Source organism: Pyrgilauda ruficollis, unplaced genomic scaffold (genome assembly GCF_017590135.1).
Source record: "Pyrgilauda ruficollis isolate IOZ18807 unplaced genomic scaffold, ASM1759013v1 scaffold35, whole genome shotgun sequence".
Lineage (NCBI taxonomy): Eukaryota > Metazoa > Chordata > Aves > Passeriformes > Passeridae > Pyrgilauda > Pyrgilauda ruficollis.
In genome coordinates this window covers 238,077-256,565 of record NW_024524934.1, presented here as the reverse complement: position 1 = coordinate 256,565, position 18,489 = coordinate 238,077, and the positions used below count along the sequence as shown (strand labels likewise).

General features: G+C 42.7%; 1 protein-coding gene and 1 long non-coding RNA gene across 3 annotated transcripts in view; both read right to left on the bottom strand.

Moving 5' to 3' along the window:
• Window positions 1-17,283, bottom strand: part of GMDS (GDP-mannose 4,6-dehydratase) — a 409,290-nt gene extending 392,007 nt beyond the window's left edge. For both annotated transcript variants that reach the window (XM_041475417.1, XM_041475416.1), the window contains exon 1: window positions 16,971-17,283. In XM_041475417.1, the coding sequence (XP_041331351.1) occupies window positions 16,971-17,087 (117 nt within the window). In that variant the 5' untranslated portion in view covers window positions 17,088-17,283. The remainder of the gene's footprint in view (window positions 1-16,970) is intronic.
• On the bottom strand, window positions 9,522-15,849 carry LOC121357798. Its single transcript, XR_005955778.1, has 3 exons — window positions 14,862-15,849; window positions 10,162-10,356; window positions 9,522-9,691 (listed from the first exon to the last, which is right to left on the bottom strand). It is a non-coding gene; the product is annotated as an uncharacterized LOC121357798 (long non-coding RNA).
• Window positions 17,284-18,489: the final 1,206 nt, after the last annotated feature.

Here is an 18,489-nt window from a genome sequence, read left to right as displayed (position 1 = left end):
TTCAGGTCTAGGCATGACCAGATCTTTCCTGCAAGCACAGCCATGCATTTGCAGCATGTTGGGAAGTGCACTTATCTGGGTATTTTCTTCAGCCAGACTAAGGTGTGCAGTCACTCTTTGAAAGCCTGCTTTCAAACCAAGGAATGAACGAAGCAAAGACAGTGACTCTAATCAAGTGATTTCTTTCAAGTCACAAAAAAACATAAGGAGGCCTGAAAAACATAAGGACTGTAAGGACCAAGTTTGTGTATATGGCATCATCTCTTAAGGACTATGAAAGGTTAGGGGCTTTATTGGATGCAAAGTACCAAGAAAGTTATCAAGTTACTAATTGATTTTCCCCCTTATTAAAAAAAAAAACCTTCCCCTTTGATATCTCCTTCACACAAAGGGCTCATCTTCCTTTTCAAGGCAGCCCAGCCAGACCCACTGTCTCCATCCTCCAGGCAGAAGAGTTTGCTGTGCCACTGCAGCACAGCCCTACATGCAGGTGGGGAAGGGGCACAGCAGTACAGTGATACTGCACCATCAGCCTTACAGGGAACAGGAGCATAACCTCCACTGAGTGTCTGTGCTGCATCACGCTGCAGGAAAAAAAAAAATCAAGATAGAAAAATGGAGAGTACTCCTTGCTAATTTTCACACCAACATGAAATAAAGTTTAATAAATGGAAAACAGCCATTAAGGGATTTTGGGTCACGAGCCTCCTGTCCCTGGCAGGAAAAGATGGGAAACAGTGCCCCAGTCCTGTTCCAAACAGTGCTCTGCATGCACATTTGGGATTTTCTTCTTTTCCCTATGCCATTAGGCCCTCTCCATTGATGACAATTTCTCACTTGATTCTTCACACACACCAAGTTTATTTTCCCATCACAAAGAAAACTGACAAAAGTTTCCGTGCCCATCTCATGCTTCACTGCATTTAAGAGTTTCCAGTGAAAGAGGAAAGAGCATGGACCCAACTTACTCAATTTCAAACTCCACTCTCAAGAGGTCTGGACACCCAACAAGGTCCTCTCACAGCTGTCTGGAACAGCAGCTCTTCTTGAAAGTGGTTCAGGAAGTGACACAAAGCACCTTCTGTCTACACAAAATCTCATTACTTACTAAAACACTCACTACGGAGCTCAGCCACCAGTGTTCATACTTTGTGACAAGGAATTCACAGGAAATAGCTTAAAAGTGGAATCCTAAAAACAGCCAGGTACAGCTGAGGTACTGAGAATCATGATCAAATCATGGTAACAAAGCAGCCAAGGAATCAAGTCAGAATTTAATGACACCAATTCAGAACTGCTGATGCAGAGCAGCAATATTTACCTTAAGGCAGCTTGTCATGTTCCACCTTTCACCATGACTTCAGGAGTATCAAATTTATACACAGCATACTGCAAACACCCAGACAAAGCAATTCACTTCCTTCAACCTGTAAACAAGCTTTCCTGAAAAACACTTTTTTTGTTCATGAACAACATATAGTTTCACTCACATGCTATCACTGAAAGGGGCCATCCTACCTTTATCCTCCATTCCCACCACCCATTCCATCTATTCCAGCTGTTTTCCTCAGTACACCTGCATGGCCAACCAATGTCACCTACAGCAGAAGGCCAAACAAAAAGCCCTGAAAGGTTTTAAGCTGGAGCAAGTTTTAGGAGTCCTCATCCTTTCTTAGGTCTTAGTTCATTAGCAACCTTCAGCATTGAATATAATCTTCCATCTCCTGCCCTAGACACAGATGATGCAAAATCACCTCTCGAGCTGAGGATTTCATTTGGTTGGGCTTGACAGCAGCAATGCTGACAGGCCATTGAAACAAACAAAACTAGAGGTAGGAGAACCAGAAGCCTTTACCTTTATAATTTCTCCTCCTCAGTCTCTAGTCCCCCCACCACCTCCCCAACATTTCCACCAGATTAGTCAGCCTTTTACCTCATAACTAACAAACTGTGACTAAATGTACTAACAAGATAGCAATGGTAGGAGTGTTAGTTCTGCAAGGCTGGTCTCCTTGCTAATTAAGCCATTCCTCCTACAAAATCTCCTAAAAACCAAATAAGAACTTCCAGCTAAATCCAGATCAGGTTCTTCACTACCTAAACCATTTAAAGAAGCAGCTATACACACATGCATACTACAGTAACTGATACAAATTTGAAATTTGTATCAAAGCATTATCAATTGCACATAAACTTCATATGCATTTTCCAAATGTCAGCAAGCTCAGGCAGAGGCCAGGGAGAAAGAAGTGTATCAGTACCACACCACGTCTGCTAGCCATGTTTCAACAGCAGTCCCAGAGAGGTTATAACTGGAGTTGAACACTGACTTGTTTGCTTTATAGACGCCAGGAGCCACACACAGAAAATTGCTCACTTCTGAAACAAATTACTCTCAGTTCAGTTTCTCCAGAGGTCAAGATAATTATGTCCTGGTGTATTATTGCATTCACCAGCACTACCTGGTAGAGGCAGCGTGCCAGCCCTCAGCTGCTTTAAAATGAGGCTCAGTGATAACCGTACGAGGGAACAACAGCTTTTGCAGCTCACTCCACGGAGGGTGTTTCTCCAAGCTGTCAGAAGAGTGACTATAGCCAAGCTGTTCCAGATTCACCTTCTGTACAGTCACCCCTTTGTCCTTCCATCCCCACCTCACACACCAGACCCAAAGGGGAGCAACAGAAAGCCCTGCAAAGGGAACTCTGTCTTCCATCATCTGCTCTGCTAAAAGCACAAAACATCCCCATGTACACCCAGCAAGACCAGGGGAAAGACTTTACTACCATACACAGTTTCCCTTGCTGGGGTCTTAAAGAGAAGCATACCAGTTTTTCTTCACAATTTTGCTATACCTGGTATTTCCTCAAAGACAGCAATGCTGCAGCTACACCTCCTAGACTGTCCAGCCAGCCCAGCAGCAAGGGCAGAGCAGTAAAACAGAGATCCATGTTTTTTCCAAGACTGACAATATCAGATAAAGTGGGGCTGCCCACTGTCACAGGCAAGCCAGTTTCTTTCTGCTTTTCTCCCAAACACAGGGCTGAACTTGAAAAATCAAAAATAATGAACATTTTCAACATACGGATTTTTATGACCAAAAACCTCAAAAGAAAAAAGAGTCAAAAGGTCTCTCTTAAAAAATTAATCCTGGAATTAACGTGATTCACTTGAATACTTACCAAGTGTTGTCTCGAAAGAATTATTATACACGAACACCTGTAAGGAACCAGCTATTAACAGTACCAATGAAACTGTCACACAAAAACAAAGAAGTGCTACTTGTGGCCCTGTGATTAAGGCTGTGTCAGCAGTTTTGGTTTTCATGACTTTAACACCCAGCTGTAAAAACGGCCTTCAGCAGAGGCAAGCTTACTGCGCCAGTATCCACAGGAGCACAGTTTCTGCTTTCCTTGGGTGAAACTCACAGGAGTTAACTATGTTTTAATACATGATCTTCAAATAGTAAGATCCAGAATCTGCAAATTGTTTTGGGAAACAATCATGGCCAAACAGGACTACACCTTGAAAGACAGTTTGATAAATACTGCAAGACAAAGTTGGTAGAGCACAAGAAACAGAGAAATAAGAATTTGTGATGTTCTGTTTTGGCATACATTATTCAGGAATTAGAGGTATTCCAAAGAAACTGCCTGCTAATGCACACTTCATAGCTATAGATCTTTATAACTTGGCCACCTTTTGCTTAAACACAGAACAGCATTAACAGATTTATGTTTCAAAAGGCACCATTTGAGATCCTTCAAGCAAGCAATCCATAACCAAATAAGCAATGATTAGCCCTGTGCATGCATGAAATTAAAAGCCCCACTTATGCTGACACAAGACCCACATCTGACCCAAACAAGCAGGAAAAATGCAGTATTTCAAACACATCTTAGGGGATGTACTACTCAAAGCCCTGCAATGAAATAAAATCTTCTTTTAAACAAAAAACAGAGTTAAACCCTAAACAGAATGTGACAATAATCCAAAAGAAACTTCTTCACAGTGTGTTTTGATGCTTCAGGCACTGCCAGCATCCTGAATTTTATTCTATTTTGCTATTAAGTTTAAATTACAAAAAAACATTACAGATTAGCTTAGAAGGCTAACACCCTTGACTGCCTCAGTATGGAAAAGTAGTAATGTCTCTTAATTGCAATAATAATTTAATTAAACACTGAATTTTAACAGTCTGATTCCCACACACATTCATATACAAACTATGAGCTGTTTCCTCCATCAGCATAAAGACAAAGGCAATACAGTCCTGCTGTAAAGATGGAAACAAAGTTGTTTTTCATCCTGGCTTTCCTACATTTTTTTCTCTTTTTCCCCCACATTAAAACAAAGCCTCCTTATTGAGACAATCAGAAGAACACGTGAAACTTGAAACACTTAAAGGCAAATTGTCTAGATTTATAAACTTTCCCCTTCTTCTTCTTTCCCTCAATCTCAAACATATGAGAGGGAAAGCTGAACACACATACACACAAAGTCAAATAACTAGCAAATGCCACTCTCATAAGCTCAAATTATTTCTTAGTGAAAGCAACTGAAAAAAAAAATCTTCAAAGCCACCAGCCCTGAAACATCAAGAACTGATCTGGATGAAACAGGGGACGTTTCACTCAGCTAACTGAATGGCTCACAAGATCACAGACCCTCACTAGGAATGTGGAGTTTACTTCCTTCAAAAGAATCGCTCCTAACTGGCTTTTGATCACTTTTCCTATTGTCTTACCATCCAAGGCTATAAATTGGCCCTATCCTGCCCTTCAACACACAGCGACAATACAGCAGCTGCCAACATTTGTGAGTAAACACAGGGAGGTTTTACAAGGGGAAGATGGACAGTCACTTACACAGCCAAGTACCACAGTGTCCATGAGCCAATAACCAACTCTCCAAAACTTTTTGGAAGCAAAACCACTCATTGTCTGCCTAGAAACTTGGTTTAACATCAAAGCCACAGTACACACATGAAAGGAATATAGGACATTAGTGATATCAGGCAAACTGAAAAATGAAACACACTAGTCAATCCCTGAAAACACAAAGAGGATCAGAAACAGAGAGGCTGTGCAGAGGATGCTCAGGAGGCAAACAGGGATTTGGAAGTGCTGTTCCTCCTCAGATTAACTCCAAAGCAGCAACCTCAAAAGTACTAAGTACCTGTAAAAGTACTCAGACTCCATATCTTTAGTTGCATATAAACACATTTACTGTGCAATATGCTTTTTTTCCTAGAAAAAAAACAATTCCAGTAACCAAATTCCATCGACTTTGTTTATCCTGCAAAGTGCTTTGTATAAAATAAATGCTTCCTCATTGCAAGATGAGGTGCTACTCAGGACAATAAAAGTGTAAGTCCCATCAGGTAGCCACCCTGAGCACCTTTCACCCTCAGCAGAGCAGCTAGGGAAGCCAGGTGCTGTGAATTGTATTGGCTATAAGCCTAAGCAGGCACCTGCATTTGCTTAAACAAGCCTGGGCTCTCACTCACTGAAACAGCTGCCTAGACAACCTGCTCAGGTGTTGAAACAGTTAAGCAAGAAGGTTCCCAGCTAAGATGACAGAATCCATCACCAGCAACACCTGTTTATATAAAGGAAATTAATTGGATTCGACTAATTAGTGGAAGTTCACGGTCACATTTTGAAGTCACACCAAGTAAGTCTGAGAAACTCAGCCTACATAACCAGTATCAAGAGTAAGCTCTTTGTCCACCACTGCAGGTACTTGTTACACAGCTTCCCCATCAGTTAATGTATTTCAAATGCATGTGCACACTCTTATTTCCTGCTTTACACACCTTCATGTCTTCTAAAAATAACTTAAACCATCATTTTGCAGTTCTCTCAATTTATCAAAATCAAAACCATGTCATCAATAGGGAATTTCTGTAGTCTTGAATTTGCTTTCAATTTGCCAAGTCTATGTGGCACCTGTTTTCAACTGATCAAAACAGCAGACAGATGTGAGATCCTTTAATATGAGGAAAACCAAGAGTTTGTGTGTGACAAAGCTGAATTACACTAAAAGGAATTAGCAATCAGTATTTCCCCACTTGAGTTACTCTCTAAGAATAATCTCATCTCTCCTAATGTTTAAATAAGTAAAGCTACAGGCAATGAAATTATCTGAAATGCTAGCGAGACTTCACAAACCAAAAATAGCAGCATAATAATGCATTTCTACAAAGATGGCTCCTATACATTATTAAACAGTGATCCAGCATAAATAGTGTGAAAACATAATGATAATACCAGTGAAAATACAGCAAGTGTAATTTTGAAGACACAGTTTTAATATTCTTATTTTACTCCTGAATAATGAAAATCTCTCAAATTAGTAAAAGATCTTCTCACTGCAAAATGCAGAAAAAGGACTTGAACAGTTACACTATATATTCAACTACATAAAGTGCTGCAACAAGAACATGGAAACATTTCATGTATATCAGGTGACCACAAGAAATTAAACACACGAAACTAAACCCAACAGTTACAACTATTCAGTCTCAGATCAGCTGCAAGTATGACTGTTTTCATAAAATGGACTAGCAAGGGCATAAAGCAAAGCTTAACTCTTAGTCTTTGTAACTTCCTTGCCTTCACATATCAGAATAAATCTCCAGCTTTATTTTGCCATCAAAAATAAAATCACATTTTACTGAGCCTGCAGATCTACAACCAGAGTCCCCACTGCTTTTTCGAAGACCAGTGAGATTCTGGAACAGCTTCCATTATCATTTCAAACACTGAGGGGAAAAAAAACCACTTTTCAGCCAAGAGGCTGTGAAGGTCTGCTCACAAAGACCAGGCTTGGGCTCCAGCAGCACAATGCTTGACCAGTAACAGCCACAAACAAGTTTCTCAGCTGCACCTTTTTAAGCATTCCCATGGAGCAGACGGATCCCTAAAATACCAAAGAGATACCTAAAAGATGGAAGAGTACAGTATTTTTCATGCAGGCTTGAAGAGTTCTGTATCCCTTTTGTACTGTTTACTTGTAGTATTTTAATAGTATTTAACTTCAGAGGCAAACAGCATGCTAAGTTTTGGCAGGAATACATTGACAGACTATTACTGTGTAATCATGGAAAGAATTACACTGACATCAAAACCACAATTATTTAGTTGTATGAAATCCAGACAGCATACCCAGAAATTTCGGCTTTCAAAACCAAACGTGCTCCACAGTAATGTTTATGCTCTTAGAGAGGATATCAGTGCTAAAAAAAGCAAGGACAACAATCAGCAGCCAAAGATATGGTGTCTGTTTCTTATCCTTTCAACAGAGAAATCTCAATTAAGAGGAAGCTGTGGGTCATCACCAGCATCACTGATGAAGCCACCCATTGCTAATGCATCTGAAGAGATTCTTCATGGACCAAGCAAATGCTAGGGGGGAAAAAAACCCAAAAACAAAATAACCACACTCCTGACAGCATGCCTGTAATTTGACAAATAGCAACCTAAACAGTCAGATATTGGTACCCAGTTCCAGAATAGCACCAGCAGTTTACAGGAAGACTTAGAGTCAGAAGGGACTGCAGCATATCAAACCAGAAACATAAAACTCAGGAAAAAAAAGGGGGAAAAAAAAGATGTATAGGAGCAGTCAGAAGTATTTCTTTCTTGACTTTGTGTTTTACTTTCTCCAAACATATATACCAATCTATACACCTTGGGAAAGGCTTATTTCCATTCATAAAGTGGTAAATGTCTTCAATGTACTTCTGGTACAGCTTCAGACATCCTAGGACATAAATAAAAAAACTGTCCACCTTTTTCTAAATTGGGGGTTGGGTGGTTTAAGGATTCCTTTGCAGTCTGGTGACATGCTACCTCAGACTGCCTCTGAATACACAGGAACAGTTACCATTTACCTGAGGCATAATCAAGAGCCAGCAGGCACCTCTTTAACAGCGGTGCAGGTGTCAGATATGCAGCAGAAACAAGGCATCCTCTCACAGCAAAAGCGCTCACCTAGACACTTAACATGGTATAATTTTTTCCTTCTGCATTAGAATTCACCACACAGGCTGTAGGAATTCTCCTCTGAGAAGAATTTCCAAGCAGCAGTAAATTGGTCAAAGGACAGCTGAAGCAAAGCCCGGCAGAACCATTTCCTAAAATTTGACTATAACTTGCTACACTTAGTGGTTAGCCAGGTTTTTCTAGAACAAGCATAACTTTTCGTTATTTCAAGGGTATTCAAGCTCAGCAAATGCAGCACAAGCTGGTTTATCTACTTGGATACCCCTTGCAATAGGCCAAGATGTATGGCATTCCACATCCAAGGCAAGCACCTCTTTGTAGCTGACATACCTGTTGGACCAGTGTGCTCAGCTGAACATTGTAATGAAGTAGCTGACAATATCACAAGTAACTTTGACTGCACAATGAAAATTATTCATCAAACTGGAGTTGTCTCGGGGTACACAGTATCTAAAGCCTTCAATGGCACTAATCACTGAACTAACTACAACCATATCAAAGTCAATGGATGCGTTTTTATACTTACTTTGCTTACTGTCAAATGACACTGAGTTACAAGGAAAAAAATCATATTTTCCATTAAGGAAAAAAAAATAAATAATGAGACTAACAAGAAATACTCCTGAAGAAGGAAGTCTGCCTTGGGTATACTGATTTGTGACTAAATTAAAATTGTTACAACATTCAAGTTGCATATGAGGAAGTTCAGTTGCTTAACACATGTGAAAAGCACAGGTGACAAAAGATAAGCCAGTTCAGATCAATTTGTTTGGCAGGCTTTACAAAAGCTTCATTGTGGATTTAGGTTGTAAAGCCTGTGAACACCCTCAAAAGGAACAAGCCAGTAATAGGAACAGGAAACTGGAGAGAATTCCACTCTTTCACCTCACCTTCTATGGTTTTGCTTAACTGAAAGATTTGGACATAACTGCATCCTCCAGATCACACACATATGACCCAAAGGAATTCCTTATTTGAGGTTCTGGAAAAACAACCAGTGGATTCATATGAAATAGGCAGGAGGTGACAAAAATATTAAAGGGAAAGAAAATCTTTTTATTTTGCTCCCTTGGCTACAAAGCAACCAAAGTAGCAAGAAGAGATTTAGAGCAAGAGAGAACATACACCTGTGGAAGAGGAAGCTGGACATCGACGACGCTGCCGCCTTGCTCTTGTGCTGTCGTCCACCCAGTGCTTCAAGGAAGCCGTGCTTTCCAAAATAAGCCTGAGTTGTGCTGCGACAGTGTAGGAGAAACCGAGCTGACAAGCTTGTAAGAACAGTCACTTAATCAGGACTCTACTCCAGACCCAAAAGTCTGAAGAAGTTGGGATAAGGTTGCTAGGAATTGCCAAGAGAAAGAAAGTACTTCCTGCCTCCCAGACTGAATGAAAGCATAGGCAAGTGCAAAGAAACCCAGACTTGGGACTCGTCAAAGACAAGGTGTCCTGTCTTGAGCAACAGGAAGCACCACTAGGATGAACACCAGTATCACAACTGCACTGAAAAGCCTTTTATTCAACTTTTTATTTATTATTTAGAGGGATCACAGTGGTAGCTTTTGATGTGTTTCTCACATAGGCCATCAGCAGGTTCAAGTGCTCCATTTTTCCTTGCCCTTCTGCATAGCTATCTATTTTCTAAGAAAGCGACTCCCTTGTGCAGAAAGCTCAACAGACAAAAGGATCTGAAAGAGATAATCAGAGGGAAAAAAAAAAGACCAAAATTTAGTGGTAGAAGATCAAGTCACATAGAAAAGATTTTGACAAGAGTTCTCTATTCAGATTTGATTTGTTGTAGGTACATGGAGAAGAGGAGGCTCTAGCTCTTTAAAACTTTAGAAAATAAAGAACTACATGTTCTGTCTATGCCACCAGTCACCAATCTAAATTAAATTTTAAAATCCCAAAACAATTAAATATTAAACAAGCTGCTTGCTGCTGGCAATGGGGTATTCTGTTCTCCGGGACAGTCCAGGTAGTAATGCCAAACAGCCCCCTAACCACAGCATCAGATGTCATGAGAAATGTTGCCTGGCGGAAGTCATCTTCCCAAACCCTATTTGGTCACCATGAGTAGATCTGTTTCATACCTCAGCATCATTAACATGAACTTCAGCATTTTCTTTTTCCTGGAACACATCACAGCATACAGTACCTTATGATTCACTTGTAGTTCTCAATGTTTTTCGATCCACATCCTGCATACATCATGTTCAAACACAAGGAATCAGACTGCCTGCACTGGTCCTTGAAATGAAAGCCTGCTAGCTGAGCCAGGCTACCAGAACTTCCCTCTCCAGTACACAGCTAAAGAACAGACTTCGCTGGCAGTCACAAACACTGAGCAAAGCTGTGCAAAGGTGGAAAGAAAAAAAGGAAGTTAATAAATAAAGGCACACATGAACTAATCCTGTATCAGTCATACTTTTTGTTGTGAATATCTTCTAGGTAACTTATGTTCAAATGCCATCACTAACTGCATTATTCTGAAAGGCAATGGAATACCTTTGGTAGATGGGCTACCCCCAGGCAGGCACAGAGAGAAACCAAAGTCCTGGACTCCCAATCCTAGAAGAAGACAAAAGCCCTGTCAAGCCTCTGCACATACTGGTGTAGAGTACAAACCATATGAAAGAGTAAAGCATTGAACCATGTATTTACAGATGGCTATTAATGCAGAAGTTGAATTAGTCTATCTAGTAGCCCTCCTCTTTCCAAAAGGGAGTGAAGGCGATCAAAAGTCAGGCATCTGACTTTTGTCAGATAAATATTTCATATAAATAATATTTCATATAAATAGGGTCTCTGTTTTCAGAAAATATTCTAGTCTGCCATTTCAGTATTTGTTATAGTACTTTACTCAGTAAAATACCTTTCTCTCAAGAGTTTTGGGTGACAATCAATAGCAGCACTTCTCATTTATATGCTGTAAAGTGAAAATACCTGGAATTATATTTTAGGAAAGTTCCGTTTCATGCCAGAGCCACTACTCATTTGCTGCAAATTATTTTTAACAAGCCCCTTATGCCATCTTGTCACAAACTGCAGGTGGTTCCACTTCCAATCCTGTGGAGTGGTCATAATATCATACAACCTTATATTGAAAGGGACTTCTGTGCAGTTCAAGATCCCTTCTGAAGACAGGGTCAACAAGCGCAACATGTCCAATTTGGTTTGGGTACCTTCAGGGACAGACACTCACCTTCTATAGTCAATTTCTTCTGTGCTTGACACCCTCATCATTTAAAACAAATCAATCCAATAAAAGCCACCCCAAAAAAACCACATACCCTCCCAAGTTTAAAAGGAGTTTCTTTCATTTAAGTTTGTGGCCAAATTCAGTGTTCCTACATCTCTGCACCCTCAAACTATGATAAGGATGTTCAATGCACATGAACTCCTCACTCAAGACAACTCTTGGCTTCTTAGAGACAGAAACTGAAATAGAGTACTTGGCTTCAAACAAGACAATATTTGTTTAAATGAACAGGCAGCAATACTAATATTTAGCTTTACTCATAAACTAAGACTATTTGTTTTAATGAAATGGCAGCAATGCTAATATTTACCTTTAGCCAGTTTCAGCAAAGATTCTCTTCCTATTTCAATGAGAAAAACCAATCCCTCTGATTTTATCCTTCTCCTGGCAAACCAACATCCTGTCTCTGGTACAACAGGCTATAATGTTTCTCTACCTGTGTTTTTCAGGTATACACATCTTCTCGCTCTTGAGTGACACAGATTCCACCTCACAGTTTGATCACAATACTGAAAGAAGCTTTCATAAACATTGTTTAACTGTTTCCTCTTCTCCAAGTAACATTTATTTTATTTTAGCCAGAGAGTACCAAAGAATTTTATAGTATATGACTCTATACCAGCTATTCATTTCAGGGGTTTTTTTTAATACTAAGCAATGACTCATATTCTGTTATTACTGCACTTCGCCCCACTGAGTCTGTCTTGCTCAGTTTCACCTCAACAGACAAATTTTTAAAAAACCAAACAACCTGACCTCAATTTACAACAGCAAATCTTGCTTTCTCAGTATCTTTTTTCCTCCCTCTTGATACAGTTAACCTTTCTCCAGCTGTGAACTGTAACTGTGGCATGAAACTTGCAGTACACATATATAAGGGTTCGGTGTGTTAGAGGAATAGCAAAGGCTGTAAGTGACTGAACTTTTGATACAAAGGACAGAGGCAGACCCAGCTCTTTAAGTTCTCTTCAGGCTTGGTTGAAATCTCTGAGGCTGCTGCCTTAAGTTTTGCCAAATGGAAGCTGTATTTGACAGAACTGCAGGCAATGGAGCAGAGGCTGGGCTTGTACTGCTGCTGTAAGAACTCTCAAGGCAGAGACACCACTGCTCCCTTCATCCACCGTTTGCAATAGCCTCAGGGCATGTACTGACACTGAGCTCCAACGCATTGCTTCATACTAAACCGAGCTTTGAAGTGCCTGCTGAACTATCTTGGTCTACCTTGCTGCCTTCTCCTAGAAAAGCACCAGGTGAAGATAAATATAATTTACTGCTCAAAATCCAGGGGCCAAGTGGGAAAAGTAGAACATCAACATATAACCTCATAGCTAGGCTCAGACAGATTATTTCTTGGTACTTTTCCAAGAAGTCAAATATCTAAATACTTCCACAAGTATCAGTATAAGAAAGACAATCAGACTGACTGCAGTACAATCAGACATTCTGAACAGATATTTAAGTGCAATTTTAACAGATATTTAGTCACAAGCTCTAGAAAACAATGCTTTAAAAGTGTACTGCTTTAGTAGCTTCCTGGTATAAGCAACAAGCCATGTTTGCATAACTAGAATTACGTTGTTAGCAATACTAGTATTTGATTCAAAACTTCAATTTTTACAGAGTAGTTCTTCAAATTACCAATGTTTGAAAAGTCCAGCATGTTTATTTTGCATTGTGAAAAAACCCTTAGTCATATTCAAGCTGTTTTGAGATTTTTTAAAAAAAAGTATTTTCACTTAAATACATACAAGAGGCCTGCATAATTTAAAATACTTCCCTTTAAATGAAGAAAAAAGTGCTAAGCATTACTCACAAGTAGTCTACCAACAGACCAATACCCACATGACACTTCAGAAGTGTTTCATCCATCTAACCACACCAACTGCCTCACTCTGGAAGTCATTTTAGCAAAACAGTGAAATGTGGTTCGTCCCACTGCTGTGGTGCGAGAAAGATAAGAGAAATCTCAATACTACAAAAGGAGTATATAACACCACTGCCTACATGCTTAGAGTATCTTATCAGCAATGCAAATGCTAGAATGATACTGATTTCACCATAACGCCAAGGGTGAATGCAGAATTTGTAGAGGCTGATACATCTGCTTTGATTTAACAGAAACAAAGTTTCAGACCTTGGAGCCGGAATGCCATTTAAGTCCTGATCACAGAATTATGAAACTTGCTCTCCTTTGTGGCTTCACCATGCATGCAGCAAACTCCTCCTGTTATTTGGCCAGAGGTCAAACTCACCTTCTTATCAGTAACACATTCACCCTTGCAGATACCTGTCCTCTAAATGTCTTCTATCTAGAAGAAAAGCAAGTCACCTGAACTGATTTCATTAACAGGTGAAGTTAAGCTGGCAAATAGCATGTGCCTCCAGTCTCTCACTAAACAGAACAACTTGTGCATCCTTCTATGGCATGCTGTAAAGTCTCATGAACCCCACTAGAAGTCCCTTAATCAGAAGTTTCAGTTGTGCCATATCTCTGTTATGTTTCAGTTAAAAGCTGCATCATCGGTCAATTGCTCCATTATCAAAGTATAACTATCTGAGCTCAACTCTTTCTCCATCCTAGACAGAAAACCCCAGCTTTTTTCAGTGGAAAAGGTGAACATTCCACATGTTCATGGTTACACAGCCTTTCTGAAAAACAATGAGTTGTCTGATTCCAGCATTATGATTAAGCACACTTGCTGTGGCATCATCTCAACTCAGGAAGGGCTGTTCCAGTTCAAGCAGCACCTCACTTCGCTCAAGACCACTCTAACAACAAAAGCCCTACTCCACAATTGTCCAAAACTGTCATGGTCCGCATTGAGCTCAATACTTATATTTTACCTATCCTTATGTGCCAGGCCCTACGGGGCATTACTTCAGCAAACACTCTCAGAGTACAGTGGCCACACACAAACAAAAGCAGGTTCCTTATACAATGCAACCGCACCGGCTTGCTTTTTGCTGTAGCAGAAAGGGCAGTTTAAATAAGGGGAGTTTACCATCCAATTCTGTTCTATACCACCTTCAGTCTGAAGAGATCCAAGCCTTTATCTCCCACCTTGAAAGAGCACCAGTTAAAGGAAGCATTTGAAACAGGCCAATACTCTTTAGCACAGTTGTTAAAATAATTGCCTGGGAGAGACAAAGGCTGAGCTCCAGCTTCCACTTCAGCATATTTGTACATTTTACACATGGTAACTAAGTTTAAAAACACATTGCACTGTTTCTTCAGGGATAGGGAGATGCAAGTCTCCCTTTCTCACACAGGAAACAAAATCCAAGTCTCCCATTTCTGGGTGAGCCTCTTCAAAGAGGGGTAAGAAACAAGTAGTACATGACTTTCTTTAAAATTCATCTAAGAAAATAGATGGACCAGGAATCCTGGCAGCAGATCTCAGAATTACAGAGAACTACAGGACCCCAGCAAAGGCCTTTCCTAGCTCTGGTTCTCCACATGTTCCAATGATAAATAATTGGAATGCCTGTCAAAAGTTAAGCTAGGAAGGAAGAGCTGCTTTGAAAGCAGACAAAGTAATATAGAGAACACAGTACTGAAAGAATCACAGTGTTGTAGCTACAGGCCTCTAACTTACTATCTTTGATGAAGAGAAATGCACTTCTGCCAACAACCTGGAAGACTTTTCACACAGCACCAAAGGAGTCCTTGGGAAAGCTCTGACTGTGCTCTTGCTAGAAATAAACATCAAGCAAAAGTGTTAGTACACAGAGATCACTAGTTTTTGCTCTTCTCAGACATAGTTACATCCCCTTGTCAGATAGCTCCTTGGATGGTTCTTCCCAGCCTGCTCTTTGCAGACAGCTGCTAACCCATGAGAAGAGCGTGGACCAAGATGCGTAGCAAAAACACACGGGACCAGGCATAATGAGGTGAAACACAAGCAGCAGGTGAATGTTCAAAGCACAGTGCATGTTCTTCCAGATAGCAGACGAAAAGCTAGTCTCTGGATTTACTCCCTCACAAAGAGCCCACTGGTTCTTCCACTATAAAATAGAAAGAAATTGACTGTCTCAGAGTAAAAGAGCAACATGTTTGTTTTGACATGTACTTTTTCACAGCGCTCATGGACTTCTCAACAATCCACACCAGCACCTCACAGTGGATCTGCAAACACACTAGGACAAGTCAAAGTTGAAGGGGAAGAAGTTCTTCCATGTATGAAGCTGTCACTGACTAAATGTAAGCCATAAAGAAAAAATACTGTTCCACTGGGATTCTAAAATGAGCCTTAATGGCTACTATGCATTACTTACTTAGCAAGTTATACCAATCACAGGAGATACACCCTCCAAGCAGAAGTCATTCAGTACCAGCATGTTCCTGGAGATAAGCAATGTGAAAGGAGAGCAAATTGTTCCAGGTAGTGGGAGGTATCTACATTGCAAATAAGATGTTCCTCAAATATGAGTAAGCATGTCCAGGACAACTTTTCATTTAGCACCCACTTGCCAGCAAAGACAAAGCAATGCAGATCTCTGTGTGCACAAACAGTCCAACCAACTATCCCAGCTGCCTACTGGAAGTGCAGCAGCACAAGCCCAAAGTGCACATATCAACCCTCCTGCACACCTCACCAGGTTAAAACTCACCACCATCATATCTTTTTTCATCATGCAGAAGTTGCTCCAAGGGAGATTGCGATTTCTTTCTCTTTCCATGCCATCTTTCTCCTGCACCTTCTGCTCAAAGCACCAAGACTCTGAGAGCATCATTATCCCTATGAGTAATGTAGCCAAAAAAATTGGAGACTGCAATGAATGTACACAAATACAAATGGTGGCCTGGGGAAACGCTGTTGTCATCCATTCAGGCTTCAGTATAAAGCAGGTACTGACTGTAAATGCATGGCTGCCCAGTGTGTCACAGTGGCAAGTGACAAGCACCCCTTCTGAGTGACAAGCCTGATCAGGTCACAACCCACGCCGGCTGCCTCACACCTGCACTGGTACCTTCCCCACTGCAGACCATCGGGATGAAGAGTCCCAACACTGGCTCCTTGTGCTGTCTTTCCTAGGTGCTGCTCCTTTTTCAGCGATGCTCACACCTCATCCCTGCACAGGTTTAGCTGACTTCTCATGAATTCCTGGTACAGACTACTACAAGACAGTCCAGACACGAGACAAAAAAAGCATTGCACCCCATCTCGCTCACACCAGCTGAAGAACACTACAGACCCGCGGGGCAGACAAGGCAGACCACGAGGTGGTCTGTCCGCCTCTGACCCAGCCGGAGGCTGGCAGACGGAGCTCCAGCCGGGCACGGAACTGGCGGCACCAACGGGGAAGGGAAGCGGGCACCGGGCTGGGAACGCACCCGAGGGGATGTGCCCCGGGGCCCGGGAGCGAAGGCGCCGGGCAGACCCACGCCGAGCCCCCCACCGCCCCTCTCCCACGCCGGCCCCAGTCACGGCTGCCTGCGGGCGCCTCGGGGTCTTTCCCATCCCCTCTCCCTCGCGCGGCCCGGGAGCGCGCCCCGCGCTCGGCGCCGCTCCCGCCGCGCGGCCCGACCCCGCAGCCAATCAGGAGCCCCGCCGCTTCCCTAAAGGGGCGGGAGATGCGCCGGGGCCAAAAGCTGGCGCGGTGATTGGCTGAGAGCCGGCGGGGAGGGGCGTGGCGGAGGAGGAGAAGGAGAAGGAGGAAGAAGAGGAGGAGGAGGACGTGAACGAGGGGAGCCCCGCCGTTACCTGCCCGGTGATGCCGGTGATCAGAGCCACCTTCCTGCCGTTCATCTCCTCGCCGTCGTCTCCCGGTGCGGCAGCGGCGCCGCAGCCACACGCCTCCTCCGCCGCGGGCTGTGCCATCCTCCCGGCGGCGGGCGCGTCCCAGGTGCGGAGGTATCCCGGAGCGGAGGCGCGGCCGCCGGGGCGAGGCTCCCGGCGCTGGGGGCGGGCACGGAGGGAGGATGCCTGCCGACACCCGAGTTACCTGCACTGCCCCTGCCGCCGCCGCCGCCGCGGCATTTCCGCGCTCGCCGCCCGCCCGCCCGCGCTCCCGCCCCGCCCCCTAAAGGGGCGGGAGATGCGCCGGGGCCAAAAGCTGGCGCGGTGATTGGCTGAGAGCCGGCGGGGAGGGGCGTGGCGGAGGAGGAGAAGGAGAAGGAGGAAGAAGAGGAGGAGGAGGAGGAGGAAGAAGAGGAGGGGGAGTGAGGCTGCCCGACTTCCTGGCCGCGTGTCGGGCCGCAGGATGCGCCGGCGGTGCTACGGGAGGCGAGCGGGGCCGGGCGCACAGCGCCCCCCGCGGCGCGGAGGAGTCACCGCGGGACCGCCGCGGGGCCGCGCTGGAGGTGCCGAGCCTTCCCACTCCTGGTCATGAACGGACCAAAGGCTTCTGGAAAAAGGGATTTACAAGTGTTTCTTCTTCTGATAAGGCACTGGACCTGCACGAGGCGGCAAGCAGGTCGCTGTACGTACAAGGAAGAAGGTGCCTGCCCGTGATTTGCTGTTATTCCATGAAGGATTTCGCATCCGTTCCCTCAATGCATGCTTGGATGATGGGGCCTCTGCGTATGCAGATGACCGTTGTAATGCTAATTTTTCTATTATTGTGTTACATGATCAAAAAAATTCAAATGCCATTGAAATCCCATATTATTATTAAAACAAAATAAAAACCAAACCAAACAAAAAAACAAACAAAAAAAAACCACAAAAAAAAAACAAAAAACCAAAAAAACAAAAACAAAAAACCAAACACTTGAGTCTAGGAGCATGCTGCCCTTCAAATGGAACTGTACTCTCAAATTGTGAACACTTTCTTGCATGCCGCTCCTCACTTCCTCGGTTTAAATTCCCTTCTTGCAGCCACACCGTCTGTGATGCCATGGAGAATTTGTATTACATCACAGTTACTCAGTTTCAGGATATCATCCCAGTTGTACCATTTCTGCCTCCTGTTTCTGAAGCTTTTTCTCGACAAGCACATGCAGTTTTATCAAGTTGACAACATCGGCTACTTGTGCAAAATGACTTCATCCCACTAAGTGCTTGCTTTATGCATGTACAGTCTCACATTCAGAGAGTAGGGGCATCACACATGAGCACCACCCTCTCAGTTTTGAAATGATACAGGATAATAAAAGGATAGAAAATTCAGAGAGTTTCAGAATTCTGTATACCAGAAATAAGGCACAAACCTTTATTTGAAAAGATTAGAGGGAGTTAGGAGCAAGTTTCCTTTCTTTACTTATTTATGTACATTGTTCAC